Raw genomic sequence first — 24,477 nt, 5'->3', positions numbered from 1 at the left:
CTGTCTCACTTTCCCTTCAACCTCTCTGATTTGTTTCCTTACCTGTCGCATCTTTGCTCCTTGCTGCCTGCAGTTCAACTTAGCTGCATGATTGTTGGTCACATCTGAGTCACTAATTGCTTCGGTGTTGCACTTGGAGGCACAGAATCCTTGTCATGCATGTCTTTTTTCTCTGTTTCACCTTTTGCATCTCACAGGAGCATAACGAAGGCAGGTGCGATGCCTTCAGTGTCTGCGAAAGAGTTGTAAATTTCTACAATTCTGCAAGAGTCTCCACCCAAACTTTGTGCCCATGCAGTGACTATGCTACAAGGACAATATAGCACATGCTTGGAAGTAGTGTGTAGAGTGGTGTAGAATGTAGAGTAGTGAGTATAGATGGGCTATAATAATTATAAATAGCAAAAACTACGAGTCTGTTGGTGTCCATAGCTGTGTGTGTGCCCAACAGTAAGGGACTATCATAAAGCCCTAAAAGCTGCATCAGAAATTAACACGACCTACAAATATTTTACCAATAAAGGCATTTTAAGAATGATTTTTCAGCAGATAATGGATTATAAATCACTTGCAGCACCACACTAAGACATATCAAAACCCTCAGCATGCACTCATCCCCATCACAACAGGCAGAGGAGTCTTTAAAAACTACTGGGCTCCAAGATTCGATTCAATCTTCAGACTGAAGAGCGTGTGTGTGTGTGTGTGTGTGTGTGTGTGTGTGCGTGTGTGTGTGTGAATGGCTGAATGAGAAACACATTGTAAACTGCTTGGGAGCCTCTGAGGTAATCGAAACGCTGTATAAGTGCAGACCATTTACCATAAATACTCGTTGTACATGACAAATGTGAGTTTGTGCGATCTGTTCTCATTCAACGCCATAACTCTTCTAACAGACCGATGGCTCTTTTTAATAAAGCTACATCCTGCAGAAAAAGGATTTCCAACATGATGAAAGGCAGGAGCTCTTGCAGTCAACAGGTCTGCTGATATAATGTTACGGGTTTCATTGGGTCAGAACGCCACATGATGTGCTCACCTTGATTAATAGGCTCCCCAGCATGTGACAAGGACCCACACTTAGAGGATACATACATACTTTTATGCTTTAATTCACATTATTAGGCATGCTTGTGAAATCTAATGTGGTCAACTACAACAGCTCTGCAATGAATTGTAGTGTCTCCAAATATTTTTGCTCTTCTCATGTATGTTAATGGTGTTGAGAAAACTACTGAAAAACATTTTAATGTGATGTAGTCTAGTTCATCAGCACCTTCTATGACCTTATAATAAGTAGAAAGGAGAATATATAGCATGGCTGTTGTCCTGTGTTGCGTTCAGTTCCCCAAGTTGCCGAATAAGGTGTCTGGTGAGTGCATATTCATGAATACATATATAATGTTTTAAATATATAAACTTGACAAAAACACAAAACTGAATTTAAATATTATGATTGTTATAATTATAATAATAATTATTATTATTATACATTTATTATGTTGATATGCATGTTGTTGTCCAGTAGCTTCAGGGTGATGTTTTAAATGACTGATGTTCTGACTGATGAAGGATGCTGTTGTCATAGTAACCTGCAGATGATGACACCACAGTGGCATCTGGTGGAGAAAGCAGAGCAGTGTATGTATGTGTTTGCACACGTGCATTTGTCTGTGTGGGCTCATGTGTGCAAAATATACAATATACTGTTTAATATTTTTCATTCATTGCATTTATTCAGTAAAATCAACAGATGTTTTAATACTTGTAAGATTTTTTTAAGCTTGACGCTATAATTTTTGAACTCAGAGTCATTTCTACAACAAGCTCATTTATAAACAATAAAGACAGAGTGAAGCATGTTTCATTGTTTGTAGGACTCACACAGACATATATGTATTTTTAATATTTATTTAACTCTGACATTCATTGTTTATTTATTCAACTCTTTTCTTAAATAAAAACACCTTTTACTGACACCACTGGAACTATATTTTCATGATCATATAGCTGCAGCTTTTTGGAAGACTACAGTACTTTTACTTCTAGCAGAATATTTCACAAAGCAGTATCTTTACATCACTAACTGTATTTTGGTGTCATCAGATGCCAATAAGAAAGAAAATAAATACATTTTATTAGAAGGATAAACCCTTTGAGGTGAACCATCATGTTTTCAAAGGGGTTTCTTCACAGAAGTGTAAAAAAATGTCATACAGAAGGCAAAACAGCACAATTATTCTTATGCATTCACAGAAAAAAGCTCTTCAGAGCCAAGATTCTCCTATACCCACTAGTTCGCCTAAAATGCCAAAATACATACAGTACATTTACACATACAAAGCTATATAGTGTGCATAAAATAACATGTAACTACAAATCAGAGATAAACTATAGTACGAGTATGTAGGAGCAGGTTGCTTGAAGATAAGTAGAAAGAGATCAGCTGAGCAGGTTGTTGCAGTCAGACTGCACATCACTCGGTTTGATTAGAAATCCTGGGAACAAAGAAAAAACAATTCAGTATGACTTAAAACAGAGATGTGTGTGTGTAATAGAGCAATATTATATCATATGCATTATTACATTGTCTCATTTCAGCACTTCTTGTCGAAAAAAAGGTATTTTAATCTCTCAAACACAAAAAATTATGAAGTGGTCACTGAGACAAATTTCGGAATTCTATCAGGATGATTGACAAGAATAAAATCCAACAAGAGCTTAGGCCTGTAATCAACTCTTGGCTCACTTACAAGTTGAACAGTGTTTATCCTCTATATAGATTTTGATCACTGAAAGATAATCTGGCCAATTCTTGTTAAATCACCCAGAATAATCAATTTATTTGGATGATGTAGAGAGTTAATAGAAGACAAAATAAACTTTCTTTTGGTTATTTGTTTCTTCAATGAAAATTTATTTTAACAGACATTCAAATACATAGTGTTATTCTTTGGTATAACAAGAATTGAAGACAAATATGCAGGGGCATACTGTATGTAGCCACTCCTCCATGACCCTACCTGCTCTGTGCAAAACAAAGCCAAGTTTAATTTCATTATCAGGGATATCACTATTCAGCCGTGTCTCACAAAGTGCAGCTACACTAGGTTTAATATAAACAAACGCTTAAGAGATCAGTTATAGGAAGTAAGTTCGTAATATTCAGAAGAATATGATACAAACATTCAGCAGTGTAACCATGTCCTATATACATATAAAGACCAGGAGATTACAAAAAAGGTGGACGGTGTGGTTACATCATTAAATTGAATTAAATTTCTCCTGATTGATGGAGAATAATAACATACAACATTTAAAGGTCACAATCAGCTGTAAGTCCATAGTATGAAAGAACAAAATGAAATCATACTTCAGTATAAATCAGGAATAAAAGAAAGACTTTACAACAGGTCACTGTACTTTGAGTCCTTACAGCTTATGGCAAACAAATAAACATCTTCACACAGCATAGACTACTTTAAGAACATGCTGCAGAAGCAACAAGTTTTTCTAACTTCCAACAAATCAAAGGCATGCTTCACCACTAAAACAAATTAACATTAGAGACAAGAAATATCATACCTAAATGGAGAAGAATGAAAGACTTATAACCTTTTCTCACACATGGAGTTATGGAGATGTCTTGAGGACGTCATGAACAAAAGCTTTAGCATCATCAGGGCAATGAAACAGTGAGATTATTTGCCTGTGTAGATTGACAGTCATCCACATCATGGTAATCCTGAGTTTTTCATTAGAAGGCAGCTGGATTTTTCTTTTAGGGTCTTGAGAACATTTTACCTCTTCCAGAAAGCCTTTTCATTTCATACTAGCATAGAGGGGAACATTTTATAAGCAGTCCAATGCAGAGAGGAGTACACACACCTATATATAAACGAGACTAAACAACCAGTCCACAAGCACATGGCTCAACACAGTAGAGCCAGCTCCTCAGGAAAACACTTAGCAGTCAATCTGTATCGAAAGGATAAAGGTCAATCCTTTGAGGACAGCAATTTTCACACTCTGGAGAAAAAATACAGATGGTCTGATAGAGGAGTGAGGACAACTTTCTATTTTGAGCTGGACAGTCATCTCCAAACAGAGGAAGGGGTCTACAACCCTGCCACTTATCAGGTTCTTATAATGCAGTCTTGGATCCTTTGTAATAAAGTTTGACCAATATTAACACCTCGAGTCATGTGATTTGTCGATAGTTAAGGGACCATTAAGAATGTGAATTGGGCCCATTTGCCTTCTAGTGAAGCAGGGAGTGAGGGTTTAGCCTTTGAAAATACTCAGCATGGCAGGATATTGCTAATCTGCAACAACAGAGTGAAGAACCAGCAACATGTGGGCTCAACTGGTTCATGAAACCCACAATACCCTGTCCTTCAACTTGTAAGATTAGAGTTCAATGCTTGGCTTCCTTTTCCACTGAGTTGGAGTTTACTTTCTCTTGGGTTTTAAATGACTTTTAAATATAACACAATACTTTCCTTCAGTTGTCTGAAACATATAGATCCGTTTATAGATCAGAAGTCAGTGCACATCAGTCAGTCAACGGGTTCAACTGGGTAAAAATCAATCATCATCAAGAGACATCTCCTGGTGTTTTAGGAAGCGAATCAGACTTCCAGGCAATGGTAACTTCTTCAATTTTCGATGTCCAACCAGCTGCAGAATTTGCAGCCTGCAGAGCTGCAGCAGTGGCCTTGGAGGAGCTGCAATAAACACAGACTGGTCAGACTGGAAACATAAGCCAATTACACTGAAACACATCTGGTAAACCAGTAACATCGCTGAAGCAAACCAGACAAACCAGTAGCAATAACACGCCTTACCGACTTGTTTACCACAGCAGCACCTGATCAATTATCAGCTGATTATCAATTACTGATTCACCTGCTTTCTCCTTGATGTTCCTCCAATCTGGGTAACTGTCAAGGTGTTCCATCAATCTAGAGCAGAGACTCACATGACCAACATAGTCCAATAGGACGTCAATGATTGGTCCCGCCCACCGACAGATACTGGGAACAGAGATCATCTCGCAGAACTGTCAACCAATCACAGAACTGTTATTCAATCACAGAACTGTCAACCAATCACAAAAATGTTATTCAACCACACAACTGCCATTAAATAAGTTACAACTTGTTTTAGACACTTTAAATGTAGGTTGCTTGAATGCGTCTTAATAAACACAGTCAACAGAGGCCACCAGAATCCTTTGCATTAAGCACATTAAACAAAGGTCATATAAATGTTTAGTTTGAAGCACGTTAAACAAAAGTCAGACAATAAACACACTTATTAGAAGTTGCCTGAATGCCTCACCTACTGTCAATCACTCATCACAGCATAATTTTACACACATAAACTAAGGTCAAAAGAACATTTTCTATTAACCACAGTAAACAGGGGTCACCTGAATTCCCTTCTTCGTCTGTGTTTCTGGCAGGTCGGTGCTGCGGACCCCTTCTCTGTCTGATCGAGTGGTTTTGATTGGTGGATGAGTCTGACTGCCATACACACAGTCAAAGCAGGAGAGAGCGTCACCTCCGTGGTCCAGCAGGTACTTGAACATGGACAGGTACTTCATGGAGAACATGTAGACAGCAGGGAAGGTGGTGGGGTGGGTGGGGATGCAAGCGTTGATATCTGCGCCATGCTCCACCAGCAGGGTGATAGTCTGGATGCAACCTAGCCTGGCTGCCACCATCAGCGGCCTAAACACGTCCAGGTTTGGGTCGGCTCCAGCAGCAAGCAGCATGCGTACTGCATCAATGTTGTTGTTGATGACGGAGAAGTAGAGCGCAGTGCTGCGGCGGTCTTCATATAGCTTTGTGCGCTCCTCAGACAACTGAGCATTGACATCAAAGTCAGCCTCAATCAGAGTCTCGAGGACATCGTCTCGGTTACGCTCAGCTGCCAGGTGCAGTGGGCTGATGCCACACCGCCGGATTCTGGCCTTACTGGTGGCTGGGATCAACATGGAGACGATGCTGGAAGTAATAAACAGGAATTAGTGCCTGACACCTGATGGAAAATGTCAGATATTTTTATGTGTTTGATAAAATTTGCGAATTTGCTGTAAAGAGAAGGGAAGAGCAGTGCTGATGTTCATTTGTTTGCAGATGACATCAAGCTCTATGTAGCTGTTGAGCCTGATGGCCTGAGTCTGTCTACTTCAGTTTGACCCTCTTTGTAAACATTTTTATCACATTTGACTCTCAGAGCGTACAAGAGCACATTGTTTTAAACATCGTCAGACACGTCATAGTCAGTGTACCTACGTGTCACTTCCTCTTTGGGCGGCAATGTGAAGTGGTAAGAGTCCTGTCTTTCCAGGTTTGTTGGCGTCAGCGTTCTGGGAGACCAGGAACTCCACAATATTCTCATGTCCATTTTTAGCAGCTTCATACAGGGCTGTGGCTCCATCAGCTGCCTGACTGTTAATGTCTGCACCTGTAGTGAGATGAAGACGGGGTCAGGGGTGAGTAGTAGGTGGCAGCATTGGAAGCAAGCAGCAGTTAGTAGAAGCTGTAGTGGCAGTTAGTAGTTAACTGTATCACTACACAGAAAGACAGTCCCCTTTATGTACCATGTTTTAGAAGGAAGCGCAGTGTGGCGAGCTGCCCAGTCTGAGCTGCAGTGAACAGTGGTGAGATGCCGTACATGTTGGTGAGGTTGAGTTTGGCTCCAGCCTTCAGTAGCATCTCACAGATCTCCACATTGTTTCGAACCACAGCTTCCTGCAGAGCTGTCCAACCCTGAATGCAGCGAGTGTTTGTCGCTGCTCCGTGGTTCAGCAGCAACGCAACTAATGCAGGGCTGTTCCTCTCACAGGCTGCAGGGAAGCAAAATTAGTTTGTGACGGACAGTCCAGCCAAACTACAGAGAAATGCTAAGTATCACCTCCAGATCCTGACCAGACCACCCTGCTATAAAAACTAGAGCACAGCTTATCAGAACAAAATTAGGTCAGCACTTATTTGGTATGTACAGACACTCTGAGTTCAGGATTAGCACTGGCACTCAGATTGTATTCAAAGTCGTATTCCACTACCAACAGCTACAAAACAATCCTGTTAGGACATAAATTTGGTCTAACCATTACAAGGTACCTGACACATTGATGACATGTGACTCCTGTTACCTTTGTAGAGTGGAGTCTCTTTATCATAGTTCATGATGTCGGGGTCGGCTCCGTTTTCCAGCAGCACTTGAGCACATTGCAGCTGCACTTTGCTGACAGCGACCAGCAGCGGCGTCTCACCACGTGCTGTCCTCTTGTTGACCATCCCTGGCTGAGCTGCTCACACAGTCACAGAATAAATGACCTCTGTGTTCAGATTAATAAGGCCTCTCTCTGTGTGAGCGTCTGTGTGTGAACCTACCTGACAACAGCATATGCAGACTGGCGTCCTGGCCGAACCATGCCGCCTGGTGAACCGCCAGCCAGCCTGGTTTACTGGGAAGCATCAGGTTTGTTCTCTGATCCATCACCAGTGCTCTCACTTTGTTTGCATCACCTGTACGAATCGCTTTGAACAGAGGCTCCTCCTCTCTGCAGGGATAAGACCCATCAGCCACCAGGATACATGCACACCTGTCTCACCTGTATGCCTAAATAAATGTAAACCTTTCTCCCCTGTCTTGACCCGCAGTGATCATGAAAAATGAAATGCTTTATATACAGCTCATCATAATTTTTCAATTAGTCATACCGAGTAGCTCCATTTACAAGGTGACACATCTGACACAGGTGAGTCAGGTGACTCAGATGGTTCCACCTATAGAGATGATTAATGAACAGAACTGAACTCACTCTTCAGGTTCTGGAGCCATGTAGACCAGACTGCCATCAGTTCTGCGATATGCCACCATCCTCTTTCCAGAACCTGTCATGAAACGACTGATCGTCCCTTCAAACGTTTTCCTGCAACCAGGATAACAGCCAATCAGAGCACAGAGGCAGACACTGTCCAGCACAAAACTGAAAGTGAAATAATTTGTCAGTAAATTTATTCTGAAATCTGCCTTTAGTCATTTGCTGTGAGCTCAGATGTTGACCAGCATAAACAGCTGTTTCTCTGCATCCAGTTTACCCAGTATGTGTATTTGGATCAATAAGGCAGCAGTTTTCTTGCTGTCACCATGTGTTCCTGTAGTTACCTTTAGCTTTGTTTCCAGCCCATTCAGCTGAAGGTACAGAGTTTCTTCATTTCTTTAATCTGTGACCAACTGCTGTGGAGCAGTTACTATTTCTGTTCTTGCTTTTATTCTGTCTAAGGATTAAAATTTGAATGCTCTGTTTCTTCAGTCATTTTACCATTTCAGACCTTTTCAGACTAACTTTGTGTCTTCTCGCTGTATTGTTTTGTCCTGTCTGAAGGTATCCCTGGCTCAGAAGCTTCACTTTTCTGACCTGTAGCTTGCACACCTGCTCGGCGTTTAATGTTCTCTGACGTGTTGTTTGTCTGTTCTTCTCTGCTTTCCGGTTTTCTTTTCCTTTTACTCCTCACTCCAACCAGTCAAGGCAGATCCCTGAACCTGGTTCTGCTAGACATGTCATTCTGTTAAAAAGGAGTTTTTCTTCATCATTGTTGCCATGTGCTCCTCAAAGGAGAATTTAGAGTTTGTCCTATATTACTGTCAGATCTTGACCTTTGCATTTACAGGGCTTATGTTATGATTTGGTGCTGTATAAATAAAACTGAATGGACTATATGTGGCTGATTCATTATAAAGAGAAGAAAACGGGGTTACATACGGGTCCGGAGGCTCCTCACTTGGAGGATTTGGAGAACTGTAGTGTGCAGTGGATTCAGCAGGAGGAGGATTGTGACCACTGCAGCTGGGTTGGTTTGTGTTCTTGGCTGAAGGGTTCGGTCTGTTTTCTCGGTGATGAGGAGGCCTGTTGGTGTTGGTTGCGCTGTTGGTTGCGTTGTTGGTGTTGTTGGTGGTGTTGCTGGAGCTGGTGATGCTGCTGGTGTTGGTTGTGCTGCTGGTGTTGGTTGAGTTGTTGGTGGCTGTGTTGCAGTGTGTGTCAGTCAGACTGCGTTCGATGGCGAGTTGAAGCAGCTCATCATCACTCAGATTACTGTAGAGAGAATAATCCTCAAAGGCCAGATTGGAGCCCGATGTTCCAGAGTGAGAAATGCTGGGTGCTGCCATGATGATGCCGAGGGGGTCAACAGTCTGAAACAAATGGGAGGAAACACCAGAGCTGGTTTGTTATAGAAATTTATTGTGTGTGACTTTGACTTTTATGATGAGGATGAACTGTTTTAATCTGCAAAATTCTTCTGAAAATATCTGACAAATTTCCTGTATTTTGTTTGTCTTCCTACAAAATCTACTTCACTGTCAGTGTGTGACCATAAACACTTCCGTTCTTCTTGAACCGGAAGACAAATACAAATGATCAACGAGCTACACAAGTTCATAATTTAACTTCTGCATCCATAACCATAATAAATATAAGTAACACAATACAAAGAAATTGAGCCGTATTTCAAAATCAAACGTGTAAACAAGTGACTTTCAGGGGCCTGTACCATAACGCTGAGAAAAGTCGATATATATGTAAACACACACAAACACACACACACACACAGGCCTATTAAACAAGGAATGTCCTGCATAGCATCTGTAACAGTCCACTCATCCACCACCTCTTCAATGAATACACGCACCATGATTGATAAAGACTGCTGCATGGGTTGAGGTTCCTATTTATAGACCTTTACTGATTCATTAAAAAACACACCCTAACTAAACATTTGTAATTGTACGTTTTGGACAACATTTTAAATGTATTAACCAATGCATTTTTAAATATGCTTTCATACCAGGAGAATAGAGGAGTGAATCATATGGATTTTGACGCATTTATGTTGCTCTTATCATTCTGTTGGGGTCATTTAGATATAAAATCATTATTTAATCTAGCAAAGGCCTCAATGCTTGGTATCACATAATATACTGTATAACTGAGCATGTACTGTCTGTGGGTCCACATCTTCATTATTTATCATGGTGTAATTTAATCAAAGTAGATTTTCTGTAAACTTCAATTTTTTGACTGACATTGGGGAGTTAAGTCATGCAATAAGGTCAGCGCTAAAACTGTGATTTTTACATCGGCTAAGTGTTACAGCACCTCTGGTTAAGCAACAACTCAGCTTTGACAGTTAGCCGACAGTTAGCCTGGCAGTTAGCCTGCCTTGGACCAGGTTAGTATCCCAACATAAGTTATCAGAGTAACTGAGCTTGAACTGTGCTGAATTTGCTTTATAGAATTGAAATCACTGAAAGTAGGTCAGACATACAAAAATAAGTCTGGGTTACTTCATAGAGTTGCTTTGTGGAACAGGCACCTGAGAGGCAACACACACATATAAACATAATATAAACAGCAAACAGCCACATGAACAACAGCAAACAGAGGGTTAAACTTTACAGAACGCAGTAACAGCTGCAGTAGATGACGGTGCTCACCTCTCTCTTATATATCTGCTGTTTCCTACAAGTTAAAGCGTGGTGAGATCCGTGTGTTCTGCTGCCGTCTGTCTGCAATGAAGTCTGCACGCGTGTGTGTTTGTGGGTGTGTGTGTGTCTGTGTGTGGTGTGTGTGTGTGTGTTTGGTGGGTGATGGGGGGTGTCGGAGGGTTGCTTAAGGTTTATTTTAAGAACCTGCAGTCGGAGCATGTTGACCAGTTGACCTCTTTTCTGACTCTAATGTTACAGGTGGAGTCACATGAAGCGACCTAAACAGCTGAATCACAGCATCTCAAACACCAAAAACAAATGATGAAAAGCTGCTTCATGAACTGGATTCATCCCAGACCTGTCTAGGATTAATTCCAGGCCAGACCAGCACAAATCTCTGTTATGTTTATCTTTATGTATACGTTTGATTAGCTCTGTGTTGATCTGACAGTTAATATAAAACAAGACCCGCTGAATCTGAGATTTTACTCCAATTAATTTCAGCTCCATTTCAAGTTGATGCACCTGCCCAGATATGTCCCAGATTGAATTAGAATGATTCCAGGGTTAGTGTCTGGCCTGTTGGTTCCTCACCTGTGTTAGATTAGGGCATGAAGCCTCCCCTACAATGCAAGTTTAAAAGGATATATGCAGTATATGCTTTCATTACCTGGCTTCACCAAACTTACCAACCACTGTCAGGCTAAGCAGTCACACAAAACTAGTGATCAGCTAATTATGTCAACCAGGGGTTTCTGAACCTGGTTCTAAGTGAAATCACATTTAAAAGCCAATTTTTGCACCAGAGGGATTTAAAACTATAGGACTGACTAAAAACAACGTAGCAGCTGCAGCCAAAGTAAGAAAGAAAAGCTGCAATAAACTGCCATGTATGAATGCGTAAATTAATCGGCTTATCGATGTCACTGCCCATGAGTAGACCTGACTGTAATTACAGTTGTGTTTTAATTGTTAAAGTGTGGGTTTGTCATTCAAGATTCTCAATCACAAAATTGTAGCAAAATTACTGATGCTGTCCCTTTATGCTACTTACAAAAGACAAATAACGTAGATTATAAGAAGTCAAGTAAGAAAAATAAAACAGTTTTCATATTTCACATTTTCATGCCATGTGCTTATTCTCCCAGCTGTAGTGATGTTACATGGTTTCGGGAGCAGGTAAAGAACAAATATTACAAATACAAAAACATCGTTTAAACCAGTGAGCAGGCTCACTACAAAGGATTGAGTTAACTGGTTACATCACTATACAAAGACCTATAGAACAATGACACTGAGCAGCTGTGGCTCAGCTGGTAGTGTGTTGTTCAAAAATTACAAGGTTGCCGTTCAATCCCCAGCCCTCTGCTGAAGTCCTTGGACAAGACATATAAGATGCTCCCAATGGCAGCTGAACACCTTGTATGACAGTCCTGCCACCATTGATGTGTGAATAAGTGATATAGTAAAGCACTTGGAGTACCATGAAGATAGAAAAGCACTTTATCAGTGCAGATTGTTTTATTGCTCATCTTTCCTTCTCGCTATCTGTGAAATAAGCTCAGTAGGATCCTCTAGGAATGGTGATTCTATTTTCCAAGACAACTGATTGGTCAGTAGTCAGTATTTTTATAAATGCTTATCTGTTACCTTAACATAACCTGCTCTGTAGCAACGTAGGTCGCTGCTCCTGAGAAAAACGCAGCGCTAAACCTGAAGTTACCTAACTAGTCCCAAGTTACTCAGTCAGTCAATTGCATCTGACGAATCTGTGACATGAATAAAGTTCTTCATCCAGCTCCCTCTGTCCAGCATTGCAGTCAAAAGTTCTTTGCCTTGCAGACCAGTGTCTTCTTCTAGCACCTTCCTTAATGTTGTGCTAGGCCTGCCAACCCTTCTGACAGTATCAGGTTTCCATAACAGTACTCGATCAGCTGCTTTGTTGTGTCTCACCACATGCCCAGCCAGGGATAGTCTGTATTGCCTAATGATGGTTGACCAGCGTGGATGTGAGCCATATAGCGATTTCTTGACAGTTTGTCCGCTTAACAAACAGGCATCAGTGACTAAAACAGCTGTCTATCGATGTTCACCCACCAATGCTATCACCATTCCTGCTTCCCGAATGGATCTTCGTGTAACCCTGCACGGGTGGCAAGTTGGTGCTATGCCTTACCAAAGGGGAGCCCACGATTTCGTCCAGGACTGCTTTTCACAGCTAACCCTTATATCTGAGGACCATTCCTCTATCCACCACCTGAGGACCCGGTGGATGGGAGTTGTCATCTCGACACCACAACTAACCCCAAATCCTGGTTTACAGTACAGGTATGACCAGATGTAACCCCGCATTTGTTAAGATAACCCCTTAATTAGTGCCACAGTGGGGAAATTTGCAAAAAATTTGAGTCACAGTCCCCCACCACCATAGATTATGCAGTCAAGATTCCCACATTTGGGAAAATTGCAGGGGTGAGCTGGCCGGAGAGCAATGGCTAGACGTCACCCTGGGTGAACCACATTCTTGATCATCTCCCCTACCAGTTTAAGATTTAGTCCAAGAAAATTGATCTCCATCTGTCTCAGTTTAATTCCAATTCTGTATAGATTGGATCCAAACATTTTAAAGGGCAAATCCCTGATTTTTCAGTGTTAATCCCAACACAGTTGATTTGAGACCTGGAACAGACTTTACAGATTCCCACAAACATTTCTCAGTCTGTTTATTTAAAACTCTTTACCTGATGATCATTTTCACTGCTTCACTCTCAGTGTGTGTCAGTGTGTGTCCTTCAGTGGAAACATCTATCTTCACCTATCAGTGTGGGGACAAGGTGGAGTTGTAGACCATCAATGTGAGGACATTTTGGAAAAGTAAGGCTCCTTTTTCACACGCCCTCTAAGGGCTGTCTGAGAGTTTGGACTTGGTTCCAGGGTTAAGGTCAGTATTAAGTTCAGGTTTGGGTAGTCTGACTCACCAGATGTAGACTATGGGTAAAAGTCTGCCATTAGCAGCTAATTCCAGAAGGTTTTCTCCTTTCGTTCTACTATCTGCATGTTTCCATTTTAAAGCGATGCCCTTTGCACTAGCTACCTACCACAGTGAAAACTTCAAGTTTCATAGAGGATTTGGTTTGAGCAGTAAAATAGCCCCAGTAGTTTTTTTTCAATGAATTATCAGTTGTATTTAGTGCTTATCACTGTGAATGCAAATGCTCCACAAAAACAAGTCCAGCCAGAGAATTTTTTCCCTTATAGCAGAATGAAAGTGTGGTGCAGCGAGACCATTATATACTGCAGAATGGTCTTCCTAAGTGATACCACAGTGTGTGTGTGTGTGTGTGTGTGTGTGTGTGTGTGTGTGTGTGTGTGTGTGTGTGTGTGTGTGTGTGTGTGTGTGTGTGTGTGCGTGTGTGTTTGTAGATGTGTGTGTAGATGTGTGTGTAGATGTGTGTGTGTGCGTGCACTATTTTTAGATTCAGCTGCTGTCTGAAAGTGACTGCCAAGTCAAAGCTGACCGACATTAAGCTTCACTTGTTCAGTTAAATCAGCCTGAAATGAGATCACTGTTAGAAAATACATGTTATTGCTCTTAAATAAACTCTTTTTTATTATGTAAAACTTTTTACACAGATCAAAGGTGAACACGCTCTTGATCATCTTGCAGTGACCATGACACTTTAACAGAATCACCAGTTTAAATTCAATCAATAGAAAAGGCAAATGAAGGATGTTTGTCAGATCTCTGCAACATTTGTAAATACCAGTGCAGTATTTCATCAGGCAGGTCTACTGAGGAGCAACAGGTGACTTCAGGCGAGTGAACACTGCACATCGTAGTTCAGGAAGCGGATGAGTCTGGCAGGAAGTGGCAGAGTGTGGAGCAGTTTGAGTTGCTGGACTCCGACCAGGTGTCGGATCTTCAGCCTGCAGAGCTGCATCAGTGGATGAGGAGGAACTGAGACCAGAACACAAACAGAAGGTCAACATTTCAATAAGACCGAAACTGAATAGAAAAACATTCCCGGATGCAATTCTAGTATCTTGTCAAACTTTCTAAAACTTTTTAGGAGTATTTGTTAAAAGCAAGTTCAGGTAGCTTCTTCTGTATTGTGAAATGTTTGAAGACTTAAAAATCTCTTGTAAGTATAATTAAATCAACCACACTGACAATTTTAAGTTCTGCCAAGGATTTAGATCATACAGGAAGGCAGCACTACAATTTCTTTCAGTGAATTAGTCATTTTTATGACAATGCCCCCTCCATATATGTAAATTTTTCATCGAGACAATTCCTCCTGTCACTTTTTTGAGACCATTGCTGCATCCTGGGCTTAGCACCGTCCACTATAACTGTGACTAGAACAAGGTAGAGGTGCCCTCTATAGCAGAATGATGATGAAGTGTACCCTCAGCATAGTGCAAAATAATCAGGCTATGTGACACTACTGGAACTGGGACTAGGAACTTAGAGATGTTTGTAGGAACTCATGATTCAAAAACCTCCTCCTAGAACTGACCTAAAGGCTCCACCCACCTATACTTTTGCTATGTCAACTTTCTGTCACCTGTCGGTGCTGTTTTTGTTCCTTACGGGCTTTTAGCTTGATTGGCACCCCATCACTGCAACTCTCCAGAACTTCAAGCAGCCGAGAACAGAGCCGGACGTGACTGACGTAGTCCAGCAGCGTCGAGATGATCGGACCAGATATCCGGTGGAAAGATTTCATGGAGATGGCCTCGCAGAACTGAAACAGGAGGGAAGATGTCCTTCATCTAATACATACACGTACCTGGATTTGTACTTTCCTTCTCTACACTCACCTGAATGCAGTGCTGTGGTGCCGAATTTTCCCTAAACTGCAATTCTTCAGCAGGACGCCGTGATGGTGGGATGGGTGGGTGTGTCTTCTGGCCGTACGGACAGTCGAAGCAGGGCCGAGCATTGCAGCCATTGTCCAGCAGAAGTTTGAGCATAGGCAGACACTCCATGTTCAGCAGGATGGCTGATGGGAACGTGGATGGCTGTGTAGAGATCTCAGCATTGGCGTTGGCGCCGTACCTTAGCAGCAGCTCTGCCATGTCCATCCAGCCCAGTCGGACAGCAATGAGCAGTGGATTGAAGGTGTCGATGTTGGGGTTAGCTCCGGCCTCCAGCAGCATCTCAGCGGCCTCCAGGTTCCCGTTGTAGACAGAGAAGTAGAGTGCTGTGGTTCGCCGGTCCTCGTACATCCTGGAGCATTCCTCTGACAGCTCAGTGTTGACGTCAAAGCCATTCTCTATCAGGAGCTCCATGATCTCATCCCTGTTCTTCTCTGCAGCAATGTGCAAAGGACTGATGCCACTGCACTTTATTGCCCTCCTGCTGGTGACCGGGATCAGCATCGACACGATTCTGGAAATATTAAAGGTAGCTGTCAAGTTACAGTAGCACTTTGTGTGTTAGTAAAAGGTGGCAGACAGCAGACAGACGAATAGATGGTGATGGTAAAATTGTAAGTTTCCTGCAGTAAAACCTGTGAGGGATTCAGACCGTATGTGATTGTTCTGAACAGCCACATGAAGAGGCAGCAGCCCAGCCTTTGTAGCTCGGTTGGTATCAACTTTCAGAGAGAGCAGCGCCTCTACAGCGGAAACGTGGCCATTCTTACAGGCTTCATACAGCGGTGAGGCTCCATCTCCAGCCTGCGCGTTTATATCAGCACCTGAGGAGAATATGTACGCTTAGAGCTCCTGACAGACAGTGTGGAGATAGTTCTTGTCCAGGTTTTATAACACTGACCTCTCCTTGCAAGCAGGCGGAGGACATCTGGGTGTCCATGCTGTGCGGCGGTGAAGAACGGTTGAATGCTGAAGATGTTTTTAGTCTTCAGATCAGCTTTGGCGTCCAGCAACATCCTGCAGATTTTCACCTCTCCATGTCTGCAGGCTTCGTGAAGAGCAGTTCCTCCCTGGGTGCTGGCACAGTTCACCTTAGCTCCAGACCTCAGCAGCAGCTCCACGATGGCTTCGTTTGGATGCTCACAGGCTAAGACACAACAAGTGACCTTTTAAAGACCAGTAGGCAAAGAAGTCTTCAAGGTTGGTATAAACTTTACCAAGCAACATCCCATTTGCACTCTTTAGCTGAGCTGCCCCCTGGAGGAACAAACTGCTGTTATATTTTGGCTGTGTGGTTGCATAAATACGAGAAGCCTTTTACGAAAGGTAGAGCAAACTGAATAGCCATATCATCAGATTTCTGTCACTTTTTTTAGGCCTCCAGACACAGAGATAAGGTGACCTGACACAAAACAATGCATCCGTAATGTGACACTGTAGCATCCAAGGTATGCAGTGTTGGCATTGTGTGAGAGCTCTGGGTGATGAAAAGTACAACCAACACAACTCCCTGCCAATATAAATATCTGCATATGTGTTTAAACAGTCTGTCTGTCTTGTTTGCATCATGTGGGACAATATGGCCTTAAATTATGTTATCAAATAAACCAAATAAATTGAAAATATTAATACATTGGCAAATAGAGTAGAAAGAAATACAGGACAACAGCTTTCATTACTGATCTGTCGGATATTCACACTGTCAAGGTACAAACATCTGTACAGATGTTAATCAGAGAATTCTTACATCCCACTTAGTTTCTGTGTTGTTAGATACATAGAATTAAACCAGTGTAATATTAACCCCTTGACGCCTATTGTCGCGAATTCACAACACACCACTTTCATTCAGACTGTAGCTGAGATAGCGTATCCATTCCCCCAATGCCAGCTTGCCCATATTCAATATGTACCTCAGAACCTTTTGCAAGCACTCGTTTCTCATAGGACCGGTCAGACTGGGACCTAATTATTATATATCTGTTCTTATATATCTATGTATCTATGTTCTATTTGTAATAGATAAATTAACAATCTCCACGTATTGTAGCATCAGCTGGAAAGCAAAAACACACAAAAATGTTCTTTATTTACTTGTAAATAAATTCAGGCATCAAGGGGTTAATAAAGAACATACTAGAAATGTTATATAGTGTAGGTAGTTTATTATATGTAATCAGAATGTATTCAGTTTCTCTGACAGATAAATGTCCCCATCAACCAACAACAAAAAGTGTTAACATAACAAACCCTCAAAATCAGGCAAATTCATTCAATTATCAGCCGAATGAAGAGTTTAATATCGGAACTAATGAACTGTTAGATTAGGTGCAAGGTACACATTTCCCACAGTGTCCTGAGGTTGTGCAGGTGCTGGAGAGCATCTTGATCTCACAACATTATCATTGCCTACGTTGTCATAACACCAGAGCAACACAGGATTAAGTTAGACGAAATCTCACTAACATGCATTGTGCAACAATCGTCAGCAATCAACTGAACAAACCACCACTGTCAGCATCACTTCCATGAAAACTCAGCTGGCTTTGAATCATGAACTTGCAACATAGATGTTAGGTATTGCTATTTTAATTAGTAGGTCTACCATGCCCATGCAACTTTGAATGGAAAATGCTGAGGACAACGGTGTTCTGACTCTAAGAATTCAATCTATCACACGGCTCCAGACCAGAGAATGAGGCAGAGGAGACTCAAAGTGTGTGGAAGTTACTGTATAAACAGAAAGACAGAAGGACAGATGCTAGAAGGAGGAGATTTTTGTTCAGGTTAGAGTGATGGCCCAACACTGCACCTTTTAGCAGGGTCTGTGATGTCATTGCTCACCTGCGAACAGGGGCGTTTCTTGGTACTTGTTTGCAATGTTTGGGTTGGCTCCATGATTCAGGAGAAATTCAACACAGGAAAAGTGTCTTCGATCTGCAGCCAGCAGCAGGGCAGTCTGATTGCTTGAACTATATTTATTCACGAACTCAGGTTGAGCTGAGGACACACAGAGGTCAAAGGTCAAACCACAAAAAGCCTCTCCATGTCTGTAATAACATCTAGTCCTCCTCAGTCACTGAAACATCTCTGAGGCTGAAAATGCTTTTATTTCCACTGTTTAGCTGATGGAAACCAGACGTCTCGTATTTCATGAGGAAAACAGACAGTAGAAAAATAGAAAGTGGTAGCAGAATCACAAAAACCTTCAAGAAGACAAACTGCCGTCTGATGTGGACACTCAGGTTTCTCACACATCTGACCTATTTTCAGTGTTTGTGAGATGTCAGTCATTACTTTGGGGAAAGGAGGGTTGCAACAAATAGCTACAGCTACAAAATTAAACCTTAATTTGCAATGAAGTTTTAATTTAAGCCCCGCATGACAGTCACTTTTAGAGGTGTCCCATCATAAGCAAAAATGTCAGTGAAATGAGAGGTATAATGAGAGCACTCTGAGGCCGAAGTTTCACTTTAACCCTCTAAACACCAAACGGTTTCAACTTGGAGTTTTTGTTGGAATTTTTGATACATTACTGTTCAACACAGTTGAGTCATTAATGGATCTGTGATAAAGGGTGAGGATTTTTTTAGAGCTGAGAAGACACAAGAGAGAGTGACAGAAAAGGAAAACAATAGGTAAAATCATTCAAACAAAAGCAGCACAACAGAGACGGAGACTAAATAAAATGGATCAAAAACGGTGTACAGCGAAGCAAGTTACTGGAAGATACATTCAGCATAGTGAAATATCTATCTAGAGCTGATGTGCATAGAAAGGTGAAAAACAACTGGTTTGTAGATGCTGTAAATATGTAAATAGTTAAATATCTATACTATGTAGAGCTATCTTTTTCCAGGATTGCAAACACTTGTGGGTCCTTGGAAAATGTTGTTCTTTTTTAATCTTTGTAAAATTAATGTTTAAAGAAATTCAACTTTTGTTTTTCTTTTGTTCTGATTTATGGCATTATAATTTTATTATTGTGCACAAAAGGAATTTTTGACTTGTCCCTACTTCTAGCCATGGTTGTACTGTTTCCACAGAGGTGCAGGACTTTACTTGGCAGTGAAAAATGAGCCCACAGTGAGTAAAAATGACAGGGGCTAAAACTGTATTTAAAACCGTTTGTTTGGTGGTAAAGCATGAGAAATGGTATATGTGAAAGCGGCAGATATCAACAACATCCCTGACCTCTGACGAGGATCCTGAGACACTGCAGCTGTCCGTAATATGCAGCTTCATGAAGAGCGATCCAGCCCTCATCGCTCGGCTCCGTCAGGCTGCTGGACTTTCGTCTGACCAAATCCATCAGAGCTTCAGCGTCCCCATTAATAATTACTGTCTGTATAGGACTCCACTCTCTGCAGCAAAAACACAAAAACCTCCCTGTGAGGACCAGAAACTCAGACACACAACATACAGAAAATGTAAACAGCTAATGAACACTGCAGACTATCTGATATTCCAACATGGAGACTAGAAAGTGTTCACACAGGGGACATCAAACCGGGGCCTTGGTCCACAATGAAATGGCTGTACGGACACAAAACATTAAAAGTGTAATCAAATCGTAAACAGAACATCATCAGACAATGTAACTGTAGGATTTTGGGACTAGAGAGGTGTAGTGTGAAGAGAGATTAGTGGGTTAATGAGGTATGTTTACCAAAAGTCTTTGTTTTCAGTGTCATAAAGATGGCTCTCTTTTAATCTGCTAGATCACCATGGTAACTGATGCTGCACAGCTAACCTGGGAGGTCAGCTGTGCAGCATGGTTTTGGATAGTTTCAGATTTAAATCAGCTGTAAAAAGTGTCTCCCTTTCACCAGTTCTCTTTTGCTGATTCTCCATCAGCGATACAGATTGTTACAACCCCGGCTCGGGGGGGAAGGGAAGCAACATAAACAGTTGTTGGTGGAAAAATCAAATTATTTATTACAGAAAAGGTTGAAAAGAAAATGTGCAAAATACTATACAAACTGAGGCAGAACTGAGGAAGAGGGCTGGTGGGTGCTGCTCAAATCAAACAAAACATCAAAACACAAAAAGAGTTCTCATAAGGAGAACTTAACGCTACCATCGCGGTGGACAAAAGAAAAACGGAACAAAAAGGCTCACTAAAGAGGAACTGGCAAAACAAAACTTACACACGAGTCAGCACCCCTAATCCTGGTGAAACCTAAACAGAAGGAACTACCTGGAATGAAGTGAGGCTGTATCAGTTTTTAATTCTAGGCCTGGCCCAATTCCTAGCACACACAGACAATCTTGCCTCGACCACACAGTAACACAAAACGGCACGCTGGGAGTCAGCTGCCCGGTTCAGTGGACCTGCCAACTCTTTTAAAGGAGTTGGCAGTTTTCGGTTGGACAGCCTGGTAAGCGCCGCACCAATCACTGGGACTCCCGGCCGCAGCCACGCCTCCGTCGTCGTGGTCCAACCAGGGAGTGGGGATAGCACAGCCCTATCTGCATAAGCCACAATATTTAGTTAACACACACCAGGTGTAGGAGGCGCTGGCCGTAACAAGATTCATAGCTGAGGTAATTTGTTATTTCTGTAAACCTGCTGAGCTATAAGTTGGTAATTCCACTGAACCAAAACAAACCCAAACAAGAATACAGACTTCTATTTGTAAGAGATGTTTGATTTTTGACTTGTGTTTTGCTGAAAATTGGTTATGTAGTTTTTGGATGTTTTGTCTTGTAGATGTTTATTGTTTGTTTTTAGACATTTTCTGTATCTTTACGTTGTCTCTGGAGCGACTCACCTCTTGAAGGCCTGGTAGAGAAACCGCGACATGGCTGTGGGGGGGTTTGCACTGTTTTGGACAGCTGGTGGTGGTCGATTCGGAGGTTGAGATGGAGGGACCTGGTTCCGTCGTCTGGATGGATCAGGATATCTTCGGCTGGGGTCTGGGTTTGTTTGTGTTGCATCTTCCGGAGCGGGAGGTGCAAATGATGGAGATGAGGTCTGATCATGGCCTGGTTGAGAGTGTTTGTCGATGAGGCTTCTCTCGACAGCAATCTGTAGCAGCTCCTCATCAGAAAGTTGACTGTAAACACTGTAGTCATCCAGATTCTGCTCAGAGACAGCCATGTTGGATCTGAAAGAGAGAAAATGCCAGGTTTTGTTCAATGTGAGTGTAATCGTTTTCCTAAAAACAACACAGCATTTCCTGTAATTTTTACAGATTTGTGTAGTACATGAGGCACATCAGCAGCAGCGTTTCTTTTTGAAGTTCCCATCTTTTGAGAATCCATTTTTATCATCTCATGTATGCTTTATGAACTTGGAAGTATGAAAAAAAGCTGAGAGAATATAATGATGCTTATTACTGCTATGCCTATAACCCAGGAATAGCAGTAATAACAGGTGAGTCATTCAGAATGAGCAGCTGCCTCACAGTCCACCAGGTTTGTTTACTTTCCAGACCTACTTCTGTTAACTCTCCAATGTCTCAGCCACGAACAAAACACACCGAATGTTCTGCTCTTGGCTGTAAAAGTGAACACAACAGTCTCTGTGGTCTCCCAACATTTGAGCAACTGAAAACTCAGCAGATTACTTGTAGTTTTGATGGCAAATTCAGCACAACAATCAGAAAATCCTTTGTGTTAACACGCCATTAGCTGTGATTGTGTGTCCACGGGTCAGATCTCTGTGGAAACTGTGAAGGTGAAGGACATTCAGAGATGGTGGAAACCAATAAACAAGGACTGGGTGGGTTACGATGTTTTCATGTCGCCTGCTGTGCTCTGGTATAACCTAAACTCAACTGTTCTTTATATCTTGTGGTTTCTCTCCTGCTCTCTGTGCTCACATATACTGCATTTTATTATACCTAAATTTCCAATTAAGCTGTTCTCATTTCCATATTGTTCTGCTTCTGCTCTTAAACAACAGAAGGAGTACGAAATAGTGCCTAAAATGCAGCCCATTAAGACTTTATATTAATCAGCAGTCACTTCAGAGGCAGTTCCAAGCTGCACCGCTAAACTACTGATTTAATAACTGCAACATTGTCTGACAAAGTGAACATACACATAACAAATGCAGAGAGAGTCTTCTTCCTGAAGAGGGGCATGGACAGCAGCAGCTGCATTCCAGGCAACAGACAGTAGAACAGCCCATTTAAAACAGGACTAAAACCAGACGCTAAACAGTCATGGTGAAATGAACCATCGTTGTGGTATTTTGAGCTGAAAATAAATTGAAAAATACACTCAGGGGACACGTGAGATTTTCAACAATTTGCTGAAAAGAAGCACAATATGGGAGTTTTGATTCTACAGTTACAGGGAGAAACACCTGCAGCACATAAACAGCAGGTCATCTCAGGTCGACCTCTTTATGTTTTGGCTCAAGCCGCAGGTAGGTGAAGTCACTGAAATTGACTGGATGCTGTGGAGGTCAGCGGTGTTTCTTTCCACTGTGCTGCAGCCAAAACAGCTAAATGCGCTGAGAGCTGCTGATCTTCTCGGCAGGGACTCAAGAAAACTGAGAAATATCACAGAAACACGTGTCTTCTGCTATCCGTCTGGAGGAGTTTTATAAAGCACCTTAAACACAAACTAAACCGACAAACATCAATAACATTTTGCACAATCATGGAATCGTTCCAGTAAAACACTCCATAAAATTATAAATAGAATACCGTTGCCTCATGCCTTCTCAATTCTGTTACACCCGTGAGTTGTTGGTCACTGAACAATAGCTTAACACATCCTGTAACATAGCCTCAGATTTAAACTAAAGAAACACAAACATATAGGTCACTGTGATTCAATATAACATGGCAAGGAAACATTGTGAGATAATACAAGGGAAAACATCACAACTGTAAGGAACATAGTACAAGATAATATACTTTTAAAATGAGCATATTATGAGCAACTTTCAGCTAAGAATCATCCCTACATGAGTCACTGAGGTCCAGATTGAATCAGGATTAAAAGTGAAAGAAATGATGTAACACAGGTTCAGACCTACCTATGAAATGATCCAATCAGGATGTAGTTCTCCCTCAGTTTCTGTAGAAATAGTCTGGTTTTGCTTTCGAGATGCAGCTGCAGCAGTAGACCTACAGTTTGAATAAAAGCTGAAAGAGTCTGAAATTTCAAGAGCTGGACAGTCGGCCACCACTGATACTGAAACTCTGCTGGCTTGAGGTCAAATAAACCATGAGGACAGCCCTAATTCAGATTCTGCGGTCTGGGTCCTGAAAAAAAACAATCAGCTTCATATAGCTTCTCATGCATGAGGTTGAGTTACAAAGACAAACATATCGAGAAACAAAAAAAAAATCATTATCCAAAATGAAAGTAAGGCACAAGACTGTCATAAACATGAACATAACTCTCAGCTGTTCTGTGGTGAATTTAGGTCATCCACAGATGGACTGCAGGGATCAAACTCACAACTACAGACAAGTTTTCACTGACAGACAGCCAATCTGCTATTATTACTACATCCCTTCTTCTTCCTGTTTATGATCTGCTTCCTACATTACCCACAACGCAGCTGGATCTTTGACCGTTCAGTTCTGTTATCCCAGTAGCAGCTGATGTCGGCTGCAGCAGAAATGGTCAGTTGACTTCTAACTCCACACAGGTTTTTACTGGTCAGATTTGTAGCTGCATTTGCCCGACAACATTCAGCTCCCTCTGCAGTCTGCAGACATAATGCAACATCTGCAAACACGCCAAGCAGGAAAATCAGCACAGTAACTCACTAGAAAAGCATTCAGAGAGCACACATACTAACCTATGATGTTGTAGTGATATTTTAGACGACATACTAAACTATGAGGTTTTTTTCTAAGTTGTTTTTTGGGCCCTTTTGTTGGTTTTATTCAATAGGTAAGTAGAGAGAAAGACAGGAAAGCGGGAAGACCTGCAGAAAAGGGCCATGAACTGGAATTGAATCTGTGTCTCTGACACAGTCGTGTTTATGATTCCCCCTCTCAACCAGTTGAGCTATCTGGGCAGTTTCGTTTATTTTTTTTTTGCTTGTTAGACGACATACTAAACTATGACATTTTTTCCACAGTTTGGACGACATATTAAACTATGACGTTTTTAGTGACA

At 41.7% G+C, this 24,477-nt stretch overlaps 2 protein-coding genes and 1 non-coding gene across 4 annotated transcripts; all 3 read right to left on the bottom strand.

Annotated features, from left to right (window-relative positions):
* Positions 1-1,741: 1,741 nt before the first annotated feature.
* Positions 1,742-10,644, bottom strand: LOC111574964 (ankyrin repeat and SOCS box protein 2-like). The gene is made up of 10 exons (XM_035952643.2): positions 10,513-10,644; positions 8,783-9,210; positions 7,838-7,948; positions 7,407-7,576; positions 7,166-7,321; positions 6,611-6,856; positions 6,303-6,474; positions 5,435-6,011; positions 4,909-5,062; positions 1,742-4,727 (listed from the first exon to the last, which is right to left on the bottom strand). Exons 2-10 carry the CDS (start codon positions 9,184-9,186, stop codon positions 4,588-4,590), a joined length of 2,130 nt encoding a protein of 709 aa, XP_035808536.2. The 5' UTR covers positions 9,187-9,210; positions 10,513-10,644; the 3' UTR covers positions 1,742-4,587.
* A 2,242-nt stretch (positions 10,645-12,886) lies between these two features.
* On the bottom strand, positions 12,887-13,055 carry LOC111574980 (U1 spliceosomal RNA). The gene has a single exon (XR_002746687.1). It is a non-coding gene; the product is annotated as a U1 spliceosomal RNA (small nuclear RNA).
* A 1,039-nt stretch (positions 13,056-14,094) lies between these two features.
* Positions 14,095-24,036, bottom strand: LOC129350181 (ankyrin repeat and SOCS box protein 2-like). Of its 2 annotated transcripts, XM_055015875.1 has the most exons (10): positions 23,901-24,017; positions 23,381-23,471; positions 21,159-21,494; positions 19,579-19,748; positions 18,229-18,384; positions 16,286-16,531; positions 16,037-16,208; positions 15,328-15,898; positions 15,098-15,251; positions 14,095-14,461 (listed from the first exon to the last, which is right to left on the bottom strand). In XM_055015875.1, exons 3-10 carry the CDS (start codon positions 21,485-21,487, stop codon positions 14,316-14,318), a joined length of 1,944 nt encoding a protein of 647 aa, XP_054871850.1. In that variant the 5' UTR covers positions 21,488-21,494; positions 23,381-23,471; positions 23,901-24,017; the 3' UTR covers positions 14,095-14,315. The 2 variants fall into 2 exon arrangements, with proteins under 2 accessions (XP_054871850.1, XP_054871849.1); XM_055015874.1 differs by having other exon boundaries at positions 23,381-24,036.
* Between the last annotated feature and the right edge of the window lie 441 nt (positions 24,037-24,477).

The sequence above is a fragment of the Amphiprion ocellaris genome, chromosome 12, assembly GCF_022539595.1.
Source record: "Amphiprion ocellaris isolate individual 3 ecotype Okinawa chromosome 12, ASM2253959v1, whole genome shotgun sequence".
In the NCBI taxonomy this organism is placed as follows: domain Eukaryota; kingdom Metazoa; phylum Chordata; class Actinopteri; family Pomacentridae; genus Amphiprion; species Amphiprion ocellaris.
Note: the sequence above shows the minus strand (reverse complement) of the source record. Positions and strands in the feature narration are given on the sequence as shown.

Bases quoted from the DNA above. Each gene is read 5' to 3' on its own strand.
- LOC111574964 (XM_035952643.2), bottom strand. From the start codon at position 9,186: ATGGCAGCACCCAGCATTTCTCACTCTGGAACATCGGGCTCCAATCTG. The intron at 7,577-7,837 runs GTGAGTTCAGTT...TTATCCCTGCAG, and splicing joins ATGGCTCCAGAACCTGAAGA to AGAGGAGGAGCCTCTGTTCA. The intron at 6,012-6,302 runs GTAGGTACACTG...TATTACTTCCAG, and splicing joins GCCCAAAGAGGAAGTGACAC to CATCGTCTCCATGTTGATCC.
- LOC129350181 (XM_055015874.1), bottom strand. From the start codon at position 21,487: ATGGCTGTCTCTGAGCAGAATCTGGATGACTACAGTGTTTACAGTCAA. The intron at 18,385-19,578 runs GTCAGGGATGTT...GTGTGTCCTCAG, and splicing joins TCTCAGGATCCTCGTCAGAG to CTCAACCTGAGTTCGTGAAT. The intron at 15,899-16,036 runs GTCTGAATCCCT...TAATATTTCCAG, and splicing joins GTTCAGAACAATCACATACG to AATCGTGTCGATGCTGATCC.